The sequence below is a fragment of the Clavelina lepadiformis genome, chromosome 3, assembly GCF_947623445.1.
Source record: "Clavelina lepadiformis chromosome 3, kaClaLepa1.1, whole genome shotgun sequence".
NCBI lineage: Eukaryota > Metazoa > Chordata > Ascidiacea > Aplousobranchia > Clavelinidae > Clavelina > Clavelina lepadiformis.
Genome location: NC_135242.1, coordinates 3,231,390 through 3,244,824, shown reverse-complemented (window position 1 = coordinate 3,244,824; position 13,435 = coordinate 3,231,390). Strand labels below are relative to the sequence as shown.

At 35.9% G+C, this 13,435-nt stretch overlaps 3 protein-coding genes across 4 annotated transcripts; 1 reads left to right on the top strand and 2 right to left on the bottom strand.

Moving 5' to 3' along the window:
* Nucleotides 1–749: 749 nt before the first annotated feature.
* On the top strand, nucleotides 750–7,527 carry LOC143450377 (carnitine O-palmitoyltransferase 1, liver isoform-like). 2 transcript variants are annotated; one of them, XM_076950895.1, is made up of 16 exons: nucleotides 750–1,038; nucleotides 2,465–2,501; nucleotides 2,787–2,896; nucleotides 2,975–3,091; nucleotides 3,417–3,493; nucleotides 3,665–3,795; nucleotides 4,487–4,626; nucleotides 4,903–5,098; nucleotides 5,177–5,278; nucleotides 5,487–5,621; nucleotides 5,703–5,876; nucleotides 5,986–6,146; nucleotides 6,232–6,298; nucleotides 6,385–6,564; nucleotides 6,866–7,028; nucleotides 7,176–7,527. In XM_076950895.1, the coding sequence occupies exons 1-16, from the start codon at nucleotides 842–844 to the stop codon at nucleotides 7,289–7,291; spliced, it is 2,103 nt and encodes a 700-aa protein (XP_076807010.1). In that variant the 5' UTR covers nucleotides 750–841; the 3' UTR covers nucleotides 7,292–7,527. The 2 variants fall into 2 exon arrangements, with proteins under 2 accessions (XP_076807010.1, XP_076807011.1); XM_076950896.1 differs by having other exon boundaries at nucleotides 870–1,052.
* Nucleotides 7,405–11,347, bottom strand: LOC143450381 (lipid droplet-associated hydrolase-like). The gene is made up of 5 exons (XM_076950901.1): nucleotides 11,215–11,347; nucleotides 10,932–11,079; nucleotides 8,740–9,339; nucleotides 8,407–8,502; nucleotides 7,405–8,338 (listed from the first exon to the last, which is right to left on the bottom strand). Exons 3-5 carry the CDS (start codon nucleotides 9,325–9,327, stop codon nucleotides 8,096–8,098), a joined length of 927 nt encoding a protein of 308 aa, XP_076807016.1. The 5' UTR covers nucleotides 9,328–9,339; nucleotides 10,932–11,079; nucleotides 11,215–11,347; the 3' UTR covers nucleotides 7,405–8,095.
* On the bottom strand, nucleotides 11,200–13,368 carry LOC143448713 (lipid droplet-associated hydrolase-like). Its single transcript, XM_076948560.1, has 2 exons — nucleotides 11,548–13,368; nucleotides 11,200–11,310 (listed from the first exon to the last, which is right to left on the bottom strand). Exons 1-2 carry the CDS (start codon nucleotides 12,136–12,138, stop codon nucleotides 11,200–11,202), a joined length of 702 nt encoding a protein of 233 aa, XP_076804675.1. The 5' UTR covers nucleotides 12,139–13,368.
* Between the last annotated feature and the right edge of the window lie 67 nt (nucleotides 13,369–13,435).

Here is a 13,435-nt window from a genome sequence, read left to right as displayed (position 1 = left end):
AAGTTTGGCATGTCAAGCAAGCAACGCAGAGAAATATGGTCATGGTATCGTAATAAAACAACGGCTCTGTAGGCCTATTTATTCATTTCTGTTCAGCCGCACTTTTAACAAATATTTGCTGGTTCGCGCAATACGACGAAATCCTGGTCAATGGAAAATGCCATAGCCAAATGCCTATTTATATTTAACTTTCGTTCCGCTCAGTTAATGGCGAAAAATAAACAATGCACTATTTTCCTGACATAAGTCATATGTGGCAAAGCGTGTGGAGAAAAATGATAAGTCAATGTATGGTCCGTGAGCAGTGATCAGTCAAGCGTGCAATAGAGTAGACAATCAAACAGCTGACAGAGCAGAGTAGTCAAGACTCAAGTACACAGAGAGAGTAGTAAACTGACCGAAGACCATTATTCGCTAAATCTGTAACACACAAGTTCAGACCTCGTCGAAATAGCGTTATTTATTCTCTATTCACTTTGTTCTGGCTAATTGACTTGTTTAGTCTGGCCGATTAGTCCGATTTGGTTTCTTGTAAACTGGTATCGTGCTTACGTTACCTCGAAACAATGTCAGCGATTCAGTGGTGTTTTCTATTATAGAGGAAACTTGTAAGACATTTTCAGCTGCAAGCTCTTGAAATTACCATGTCCTGGAATGGAAATTACCATTGGTTACTTTGCAATTACTAATCGGGATGTTTAACCTAATACAATAACATGTCTGAACCTAATACTAGTCTGTCTGCCTGTTGTCACGTTTGTAGATTGTAGCTAGGGTACAGATTGAAGTGTACCTGTCTGTATACTTTACTATATAGCTGAGTGGGCTGTTATTAAAACATATGGCAAGATCAGAACTAGGCCCACATTGTGTAGTATGGGGTGGAATTGGAGCTATCTTATCACAGGTGCTTTTCACCAATCTTTTTGGTGCGACAAAATTTCAAGCCTCAGCAATTGGACTGTTGTTAGGAATTAGCATATACTGGATATTGGAGCAAGTCAGATGGGAGATCATCAGAGCACTTCTAACATATCGGTGTGTAACCTAATGTGAGCATTGCCCATTTGTTATTTGATAAATAGTTTAATGGTTTAGATTGTCAATGGTTATTGGTCTTTGATCGGATATATTATCATATGAGTCCTGTAACGATCTGACAATACCGCAAGCAAGAAACTTATCTGTTTCAAATGTCACTTTGTGAATGCACTGAACTGGAAAGTACGGCAGTTTTCGATTAGAATTTATGCATGCAAAGCTGCGAAGTTTGGCGTGCACTGTAGCCTCAAGTCTTTGTTTATTTATTCTAAATCGGTGTGAAGGTAAAAACTTTGCCGTGCATATTGAAGAACCTCGTGCTTGTAGGTACTACACTTTCCACTATGGTGAATCCACCATTCGCTCACATCTTTTTTGATTTTAACCCATTTCATGAAGTGTGGCAATCGCAAACATAAGAATCATTAATGTGTACATTGAACTTTTACATGTTCACGCCGATTCATAATTAATAAGCAAAGTAGTTTGTACTAAATAAACAAAAAATTAAAGGTTCTGTGTGTGCTCTGATGCCAGGATCTGTGTCTTTGCACAATTTCTTGTCAAACTGCCGTACTTTCCAATCTGGGCTGTAGAGGACAATCACAGCTATACAGTGGTGACTGACGATCGCAAGTTGAAACCAACATGCAGCCTGATGCTAATACACCGATACGTTTGTCTGATATAATTGTCTTGTCACACTCGCTTCTGCTGCTGATCATTGCAGCGTATTAGCTGTCCTCCAAGACCATAAGGCTGATGTAGCTCGTTAGGAATGAATAGAGTGAACACCGTTGGTGACACCTTTCCCTTGTGAGGGGAGGAGAATCTTGTGGTGCCACATTTGCTGCTACAACTATGATTTCCACCACAAAAAAGTCACTTCCAAATGCCACTTTGTAACATACGGCCTCTTACAGCTCTATAGGTATGGATTGGCCACATCTCTTTAGTTGCAATTAAACAGTGCCAGGTGGGGACCATTTCCACTATAGTGTTGTGACATAAGTTACTGTACGAACCAGTGTTATAATGACTTGAGTCAATTTTTTCATGACTTGCTCTTACTCGAGTAAGTTGCTCAAAGATAGCTCCACTTAACTTAAGTCATCCCATGGTAGATGTAAGAACAAAAATCTAAAAATCTTATGGAAACAAAATGGATATTTTCATAAAAGGTTACACTTTTCTGAATAAAAGTATCGGCCAGACTGAACTTTCACTGCGCTGACGGTTGATAGCTTACTGCACACTTCATGTAATGTAAAAAAACTTGTATGAATTCAATGGCATTAACTTGCTGAAAGCCGTAATCCAGTTTGTGTCAAGTGAAACAGCCATTGCCTTTGCTTTACTTTTGTCATGAAAACTAAACTGGTTACAACTCTGATACCAACCATGCATACCTTTGTATTTACAGCGACTGGATGTACGACCAGAAAAGTTCAAGGACAAAGGTTTGGTTTCTTCCATAAAAATACCAGAAAGAAAAATGAGAATATTTACTGGAAGTGTTATTCCTTAAGCAACATGATAGTGACGTTTTATTAATTTCTATGTGGAGTACAACAAAAACAAAAGCACATGTCATATTGTATATATGAAATAATTGCATACATGTTGGGTGGATGACTTTTTAGCCAGAATTTTATGTGTTATACAGGTCAATTTCATAAGTATGTATAGTACCTTTTTGTCAAAAAAAATAGGAATGCGTTTGAAATTATTTTTCTGTCTTACAGGCATGGGGAATGTTGTTGTCATTGTTGATGCCAAAAAAGAACAAACTTTTTGCTTTACAAGAATATCTCCCTAAATACCCTTTGCCAAAATTAGAAGAAACCTGTAAAAGGTAATTTATGCTTTAATTAAATTCTGCTAGATTATTTGGCTGTCCTGGTATTTGAACTGATGTTTAAACCATACACAGGACTCTGTCAATGGTAAAACCTCTTGTACATGAAAAAGAATATGCTGCCATACAAGAAGCCATTGATGAATTGAAGCAAAATGAAGGACCAAAGTTGCAAAAGATTTTGGAAGAAAGGTAAAATTAGTCACAAAACCATGACTTGAAGCCGGTTGACTTGTATGTAAGTTATTCATCCAGCATCATCATGCTTTAGTGTAAAGTTTAATGAGCGTTTTTTACAGTAATTTATCAAGTGATGTCATTGCCCTCTTATGTCTGAAGTACTTATCATAGTACACTTAAAATGCATAGGGCAAGTGTTGTACTGATTTCACCAGTCATGACATAACACATAGCAGAACAGTCTCCGCATGGTGCAAGTCACGTGCAGAAATGCACTTTGACCCGCTCGTCTATTTACAACATACCAGAAGGTAGTAGAATTTTTTCTTTACTTAAGATATAAAACAGAAGAGAACTGGCTGAGTGAACTTTGGGACAAGTATGTTTACTTGGCTGGTCGAAGTCCAATACCTGGTAGGTGAAGTGTGTTTAGGAACCTCAGCCATGCTGCGTCATCCCAAATGACAGAGCCATATATTATCAACACAATGTGCAGGAGGTTTTGGAGTATAAATTTTTAACGAAACGTATAATTTCCATGAGCAACTTGCTGTAAAACATGAATACGTTCATTTCTTTTGGCAGTGGCCTCTAATTTTTGTCTGTTGGGTGATTTAAAGTTTAAACAACACACACCAGTTTCTCATCAACTTAGCCAAGCTGCTAACCACATCCGGTATGCAATGGAATACAAGGAAAGAGTTGAGACTGGAACGGTAAATAACAGTTTATCACATGTGTTTTCTCTCTCAATTCACAGTATGTTCTAACACAGGGGTGTCAAACTCTATCGCACCAGGGGCCAAAACTTATTTATTGCCGTGGGCCGTTAGGTTAAAACTTGATTGAACGTTTCGTGACACGACTACATGAATTGGAACAGGCAGCGAAACAACACCAAATTTTTGATGTTTTTGACGATTTTTGACTGGTCTTTTTTTGATTATTCATCTCTTACATCATTATGTTTCATTCATCTCCTTGTAAAAGCATTAAAGAATTAATAAACAATAAAGAAAAAAGCAGCCCAGATTACAAGCCTGAGAATAAATCGATTTATTCTATCGTATGATGGGGCAACTGTTGTGCTGCTGTATTGTGCGATTTGTTATAATCTTGTTTCTTGCTTGAAAAAGGTAAGTTATACTGTACAATGATCTCGCGGGCCGGAAATACTTCAATGTATAAAGTAGCATTGCGGGCTAAGTTTTATTGTAAAGCGGGTCGGGAGTTTGACACGTATGTTCTAACAGTATACTTAATGTGTATACTTGGCATAATATAGTATTTATAGCTGTTATAATTGTGCACTTAATGTTTAATTAGTTCTGTGTTTTTTTATTTGTTTTGCATTACGTGTGCAGGTAATATATTACGTTTTGCATTTCGTGAGTTTGTTTCTTCCAGCTTCGCAACATGATGATTCAAAATATTGTTCCGATTTGTTGCCATCGTTATAACTATGTTTGCTCAACTACTCGAATCCCACAAGAAGATGTTGATGATCTCAAGACTTTTCGTGGAACAAAGCATATTGTTGTTTTCTGGCAAGTTTTCAAAGTTTTTTACTTACGTTATGTTGCTTACACTCACTCATTTACATGGGTTTAGTGGCCATGCTGGTTGATACCAGCAGATATTACTTTAATTATTTTTAAGCACGTTTAAACCCTCATCCCCACTGCGTTTTTGACGAAAATTAAAATGACTGATTGATTAAAATCACTTTCTGGCAGCTTTCCAAAGTTTATTTTTTCACATTACATTTTTTTGTAAATTTAATTTAAAATTGAAAAATATTTTGATGATTTCATTGTACCCAGCAAGGGATCCATGTATCGGTTGGATATGTACTCAATCGATGTCGCTGGGAACGAGAGCCTACTTACACCTCGAGAGATCCAATCTAAGCTGGAAGATATAGTGAAAGATGCAAGTAAAAGGAAAGCTGTAGCTGGAACGTCACAAATTGTAAACCCAAGTATTTTTACAACAACTGACAGGACAAGATGGGCAAAGGTAAGTTGATGGGTCATAGGCTCGTAGCCACTTTGTATTTTAGACTAAGCGACTTGTATCCAGTAAATATTTCTTCAGATAAGAAAAAGCATGTTGAAAGATGAAGAAAATGCCACCAGTTTAAATGTTGTTGAAACATCGGCCTTCTGTGTGGCGCTGGACAATGATGAAGAACCCAAGGTGCAAAAAAATTTATGTTCAAGAAATTATTATCCCAACTGTATTTTAGCTGAACGAATAAAAGAACAATAAAGGTCTAAAAATGTTTGAAGTTAATGCTACATCATACTGCCCTGACGCAGTATTCAAAACTCACAATTTAAATATGTTTACCAGAGAATTTGGATAACCTTTTATAACTAGTCCCTGATTTTGAATCTTGTCGCAGAACATAAGTGAAGAGTTTCATCTTTATATGACCGGCAACGGCTACAATAGATGGTTTGACAAGTCACTGACAATGATATTTGCAAGCAACGGAGCAATGGGGTTAAATGTAGAACACACATCTGCCGAAGCTACTGTAAATAAACTGTTTCATGAATTATCCTGTGCCTTGTGACCATTTGATACCAGGAATATTGATCTATGATTGTTGTTTTAGTTAGCTGGACGTCTCTGGGAGTTTGGTTATTACCATTCCAAGTATGATGCAAATGGGGATGCAATGCATCAGGGTTTACAGCACACTAACTTACCTGTAGCAGAATACTTATCCTGGAACCTTGATGACTACAGCAGTGATATCGCAGATGTTAAAGATAAATGGGAGGAGCTTGTGAGTTTGATGGCGTGAAATATGTTTACAACAGCGACTGACTGTATATGGCTGTTGTTTCATCTTTGGAAGCGGAAACTTTTTCAATAGCATAGCCTTATTGGTTTAGGTGAAAGATTTCGACGCATATATATTCTTAGCCGACAAAGGAAAAAGCTTCATAAAGAAACTACGAGTCAGTCCTGATGGTTATATACAGATGGCGCTGCAACTCGCATTTTACCGACGTCATAAAGAGACTCCAAAAACATATGAGACAGCAGCTACAAGGTAACTACATCGCCTTAGGAATTGCTATGGTCACCACTGTGCTTTGAAAGTTGTAATCCTAACATTTGTTTTATAATATCTGTAGACTGTTCAAGTATGGAAGAACAGAAACAATTCGATCGGTTTCAGAACACTCAGTGCAATTTACGAAAGTACAAAATTTAAAATAAATTTTGAAATAAAAAAAATTTTCGTTAAAATTAATTACGTTAAAATTTTTATCTATGCTTTAATTTAGACTTTTGATGACCCTGCCGTTCCAAGCAAAACAAAAGTAGACCATTTAAAAGCAGCAATCAAGCATCAAACTCTGTATAAGTATGATGCAATGAACGGACAAGCTGTGGACCGGCATCTACTGGGGTTGTATTTGGCTGGAAAGTTTTCCAAGTCGGTTCCAAAGCTATTTACCTTAAAGGTCAGTGTGATGTTATATTTATAATGGTATGGTATCATAATCTTTATCCTTGGACTGAGACGATTTGCGTGAATTTAGAACTGTTCACCAGGATCATTGAACAGGAACAAGTGTCGTTAATGTGCTGCCCTAGGGCATTAGAACGGTAGTGCCACTGGGTATTAAACACTGGCCGCATTATTCTGAGTTCACCGCTCTGACCACTGAGCTATCAACCAAGCAGTTTTCTTAATCTTTGTACTATTTTACCAGTTATGCCTACAGTTACATATTGTAACTATGATGATTGTCGTATTTTTAGCCGTTTTCGGAAACGGACAAGTTATCAACATCACAAAGTCCTCTAAGATATGACCCTGTAATAAGCAAGAAGTTGGTCAATGTAACCGACCCAGTGGGTGGTGGATTTGGTGCCCAGAGACCGGATGGATATGGAATTTCCTATTTTATGGACGATGAAAAAAGTAATACATGTTTGAGACTAATATTACTGCTTCTGAAACAGTTTTCTTCATCCACTTGTTAAAAACATAACTTGGTTTTCAATTGATTTATTTTACCGATATACATAGCATAACTTTATAATAAAAAAAATTGTGGTTTGTTCTCAGTTCATTTTCTGATTGCAAGTTTTCATCAGTGCGATGACACTGATTCAGCTGAATTTGGTGAAGATATACAAAGAGCCATTGATGACATGAAGACACTGATGGAAGCCACCAATTAAAAGCAACCAGTTATAATTGGAAAAAGCGAGACCACTTAGAGATTTATTTGCGTAACAGAAATTAAATATTTCAGATTTTTGCTTGATGTTTTAAGTAATTGTATATGCAAGAAACCTTCGTATTGAAATTTTATTATTCAGTGTGTTATTATGATAAATTTTCTTGGAATATTAACGTTTTACCTTGCTGTAATCATATAATTATCAAATAATAAAAACAAGCAGTGCACTACAGGTATAGACAGTATTATAATAACACTAATTGATGCGTAACAAGCAAAATGGTGATATGAAGAAGAAAATCTGGAATACATCCCGTAGCAAGAATGCATCAATAACATTCATGTTGCAAAGTTACGGTAAACGCAATGGTTCAAAGCGTAGCTGATTTATTAGTCACTTGCACATAACTAGCTGTTTTGGTTAGAAATACTGCATTTCTGTGTAAATATGTTTGGTTTATTCTATGAAGCTGAAACAGTTATTGACACACCCGAATGCGTTTTTTTTACTGTAAAATGTTAACCTTGTGCTAATAATATATGCTCCAAAAATAATGTAAATTGTAGTACATAGAACATCATTTTTATGAACACGACAGTTTGCATAGTATAATAATCACTAGTTTCTGGTTTCCCTAAAATAAAAATTTCAGAAAACAATTACTCAAAACTATATTACATTGCACATAACTCTTGACATAATACAATAGTCAACTTCAAAATTGGGTGCCAAAATGCTTTAAGCCACGTGTGCTGGAAGCGCAGCCTGAGCTAATGGACACCAGCTAACCATATTGTTAGCTCAATTTACAACAACAGGAAACACCCATTTAGCAACCAGGTCGGCAATAAAAGCGCTATGTTCTAACATAAACGCATGCTGAACATTTTGCTCACATAAATGAATTGCACAGTTGGGTCTGTGCTTGAACAGGTTTTTCAAATCATGATAACACGAAGCTGGACACCATCTATCTGCTGCTCCATAGTAAAATATCAGCTTATCGATGTTTCTTTTTATAATTTCATCATCTCTTTTGTTTACCTGCATAAAGCAGCTATTGTTGTACAATCCAGTAAACCCATGTTAAATAAAACATAATAAAACCATACCTCATACATTTCTTCTAATGCCATGTAAGTGCAGCAATCAGCAACCTTAGGACAAAGGTGCTCAAGGACGGTGTCGCTTACACAGCGTTCAGATGACTGCAATCATAAAAATTATAACAAAGTTGAAAATAAAAGTATATTATTGAGTAGTTAAAAACTACTTGTCATCACCAGGGCTATATAGTTGCATTACTATCACCAGTGTTGAGAATGTTTTTAGAATGACACGAAACATCAGCAACAAAAATATGCCGAAAGTACTCTGGCTATTTTATTCATCTTTCACAGCAACACACTCAAAACTAAACACCACCCAGTATGAGTTTTTCTTACTGTTAAACATGGTACAAGCCGGCACAGCACAAAGTTTGGAAGAAGATTAAAAATTCCAGCAAGGAAAACATACAACCAACGACCATAGCTTAAAATAGGTGTCATCAGCTTTCCATTTGGGGTATGTCTCATCCTTTCAATAGTGGGAAAAAGAAGAACACCTTTTTCAAAACGTGATCTGTATTCCTTCATTTTATCCATAATTTGCAAGATAATGTAGCAACCAATTGAGTGACCGATCAAGATAACTTTATCAGCATTAGGAAACACTTCTTGTTTTAAAAAATCAATTTTGTGTTCAATTTGGCATTCCAAACCACAATCCAATACATCAGGATGATCGAATTGTTTGTCTGTCTTGGTATGTCCAGTGTGACTGACACCCCAAACTGGTATGTCTGTGGTGGAGTACAAGACTTCTGAAAACTTCTCATAGAAATGAATTAAGCCGGGATTCCCTGGAATAATCACAAACACAATAGGATGTCTCTTTTCACATTTTTCAGCGGTTGAAATGTCATCAAATTTCATATGATTAATCGCAATCCCAGATTGCAGTGTCCAGAAGGATTTGAATCTAGCAGCCATAGTTAAAAACACCTAAATATAATAATTAAAATATTAATGAATATACATTTTACATTTCCAGGAGCAGTTAGTTGCATGGCGAAAATACTTTAACTATAAGCCTTAACCAAAATTGTCACTAATTCAACAAAAAACAAAACAGAAAGTAACAAAATTACTTGTGAGCTAGCTCAGTGCCCAGCAATTGATATGCCAAGATACCTATGCCGCTGAGAAACTATACCTTGAAGTGATTATTCTTTTGTTAAACGTTCTTTTAAGTATAGCTTTATAACAAGTTGCATTTACATTAAACATGCCATTTTGATCACTTGCAAATTTTATACCAGAAAAACATATGCATACTGCTCTGGTTGCTTTACTTGTTGAATTTGTGATGTCACTGGTAAAGGTATATTTTAGTTGAGGTGAAATGAAAAGATTTTAGTGTGCTGCATGTTAGAGGAGGCTACGAAGCAATGAATTAACTCACTGATAAAGTTATTCGATGGAACATTAAACATGTGAGAGAAAATCGAAATACAAACACTACAATGATTAACATGCGTTATGAAATATACAAACTTTTAAGCGTACAGACGCAAACAAATAAGTATTCTGGAACTATTTCTACAATAGACTACCGTTTAAAAATTTACAGTTCAAGTTGTTTGTCCTGTTTCTTCGTTAATGTGATTTGAAACTTGCACATACTCACACAAATGCAACCAAAATATCTTGAAATCCAAATATCAAAATTATCTTAATTGACCATTTTTTAACAACAGGCAGTCTGACTTACATGCACGGCTACAGTCAGTTCTTATACAGTAGGAGTACCGGTAAATCATGGCAGTATTTGCACATATAATACACACTAACGAAACAAATATTTTTGATAATAATTAATGGCAAATAATAATGGAGAAACTCCACAAAAACTTTTCCATCATGTTTACAAGGTTTTTGAAAAGAGTGGGAATAAAATGAGAATGGGATTGTTGGTAATTTTGCATGTGTTTTGCAATAAACTAAAAACTATATAGTTGTTACTGGAAGTAATTTCACATAAAAAACTGTGTATTCTTGCACAATTAAACAACATAAAATGCAAGAAAAAATTATCAGTTAACAAAAAAGAGGCAGTATGTTTCATTTAGACTCACAAAAACAGTTGTAGAGTCTGATGTACACTCATGAGGGTAATACTAAGGTAAAACCTATAACTATTCGAAAGGCAGAAAAACATAAAAACACGGACTGCATTTTGTACTATTATGGTAACATATTTCAAGCAGCTTTGCATACGTTACATAAAAAAATTGAGGCAAGATAGTGTAGGTTGTCATACAAATATGCTTATGTAATCTCAGATGACATTGCGTGCAAAGGACATGTGTATACTGGAGGTAAGTTTATAACAGTGTTATAGAAACTTTTTTGGCTGGTATGGTTGACATCGTTTACATAGCACAGAAAATAACCAGAAACAAAACAAACACCACTACACCAGCTAACCATATTGATAGCTCAATTTACAACAACAGGAAACACCCATTTAGCAACCAGGTCGGCAATAAAAGCGCTATGTTCTAACATAAACGCATGCTGAACATTTTGCTCACATAAATGAATTGCACAGTTGGGTCTGTGCTTGAACAGGTTTTTCAAATCATGATAACACGATGCTGGACACCATCTATCTGCTGCTCCATAGTAAAATATCAGCTTATCGATGTTTCTTTTTATAATTTCATCATCTCTTTTGTTTACCTGCATAAAGCAGCTATTATTGTACAAAAAAGACAAGAAAAGCAATTTCCAATGTAACTTTAATTATTGTAATCGCTTGAGATAAGCTCGTAGTCATAAACCCATGTTAAATAAAACAATCTAATAAAACCATACCTCATACATTTCTTCTAATGCCATGTAAGTGCAGCAATCAGCAACCTTAGGACAAAGGTGCTGAAGAAAGGTGTCGCTTACACAGCGTTCAGATGACTGCAATCATAAAAATTATAACAAAGTTGAAAATAAAAGTATATTATTGAGTAATTAAAAACTACTTGTCATCACCAGGGCTATATAGTTGCATTTCTATCACCAGTGTTGAGAATGTTTTTAGAATGAAACGAAACATCAGCAACAAAAATATGCCAAAAGTACTCTGGCTATTTTATTCATCTTTCACAGCAACACACTCAAAACTAAACACCACCCAGTATGACTTTTTTTTACCTTCAACCATGGTACAAGCCGGCACAGCACAAAGTTTGGAAGAAGATTTAAAATTCCAACAAGGAAAACATACAACCAACGACCATAGCTTAAAAGAGGTGTCATCAGCTTTCCATTTGGGCTATGTCTCAGTTTCTCAATGCCAGGAAAAAGAAGACCACCTTTTTCAAAACGTGATCTGTATTCCTTCATTTTATCCATAATTTGCAAGATAATGTAGCAACCAATTGAGTGACCGATCAAGATAACTTTATCAGCATTAGGAAACACTTCTTGTTTTAAAAAATCAATTTTGTGTTCAATTTGGCATTCCAAACCACAATCCAATACATCAGGATGATCGAATTGTTTGTCTGTCTTGGTATGTCCAGTGTGACTGACACCCCAAACTGGTATGTCTGTGGTGGAGTACAAGACTTCTGAAAACTTCTCATAGAAATGAATTAAGCCGGGGTTTCCTGGAATAATCACAAACACAATAGGGTGTTTCTTTTTACTGATTTTTTCGACTTCTAAATTGCCATCAAATTTCATATGATTAATTGCTAATCCAGACTGAAGTTTCCAGAAGTATTTGCATTTACCGGACATACCTATAAACACCTAAAAATGTAGCATTTGTTAGTGATGTTATTTTACAGTCTTTAACATAACGTGGGCTTCCATTATGTAAAAATAAACAATTATAACCACAAAATCATGACTGACGTATAGCAATATTTTTCAAAAAGCTACAATTAGCAAAAATTAAGAAAGAACAATTGTCATTTCACAAAGCAGATCACAAAAATTTCGGATGCAACAGACAACCTTGTTTAAAACCAGCATTTGTGAAGACAGACTTTTAAATAAAACCACTACCATTTCGACAAACAATGAAACAAAGTTAGCAGTTAACATTGAAATCAATAAAATGTATAAAACTTTTTCTTCAAAATAGATAACATTCATGAAATTCAAATGCAAACAGAAATCTTATTCCAATCAATAAACATGAATCATATTCCAACATGGCTCGACATTGCCTTGACAGCGAGGTAAAAACACACATAGTTTAGTTATCTAAAAACTCAGAAATACTATTCCTAAATTGGTTATGTAGTTTATGAAATAATGAATTCAAGTCATGTTTTGGATCCCTCTTGAATATATCTTTGTTTTTCCGCATGGTAGAAGTTGACATATTTTCATCAGAGATTGAAAATATCTTGCAAGATTCATTTTCGTATTCAACAGCAGGCAAAAATGATTTAAAACCACTATGAATTGCATCCTTATTCATGGTGTTTTTGTCCTCACTTTCGTCATTGTTATATTCCTTTAGATCAGGGGTGGGCAACATACGGCCCGCGGGCCGGATCCGGCCCGCGACGGGATTTTGAGCGGCCCGCAGACAGTTTCCGGTCTTACATGATAATGTGGCCTGCGGCCACATTCTGCCGCAATCCCTGTATTGCGTCACTGAATAAGTCCAAGTTTGCCAACCTGAGAAAGATGGCCATAAATCTACTTGTTCTGTTCGGGTCTACATACATTTATGAGCAAACATTTTCGACCATGAACATTAATAAGACAAAGCTGCGTTCCAATCTATTCAGCAATCCGGCCCGCCAAGTACTTCATTTTCTCATATCAGGCCCGCCGACCGAAGAAGTTGCCCGCCCCTGCTTTAGATAGTGCTTGAAATAACCAAGAGACCCAGACTTGGGATTGTAGGCAGATCTGCGTCTGAGTTGATTTCGGTGATTCATTGATAATAATACTAGAAATAGTGCATCATTAATAAAGCAACATCTTTGCACCTTCCATGATTGCCGACTGCTAGTACTGGAGAAAAATCAGTGGTAAAATTTCATCTTACTAAGCATTATGTGACTTTAATCCCTTG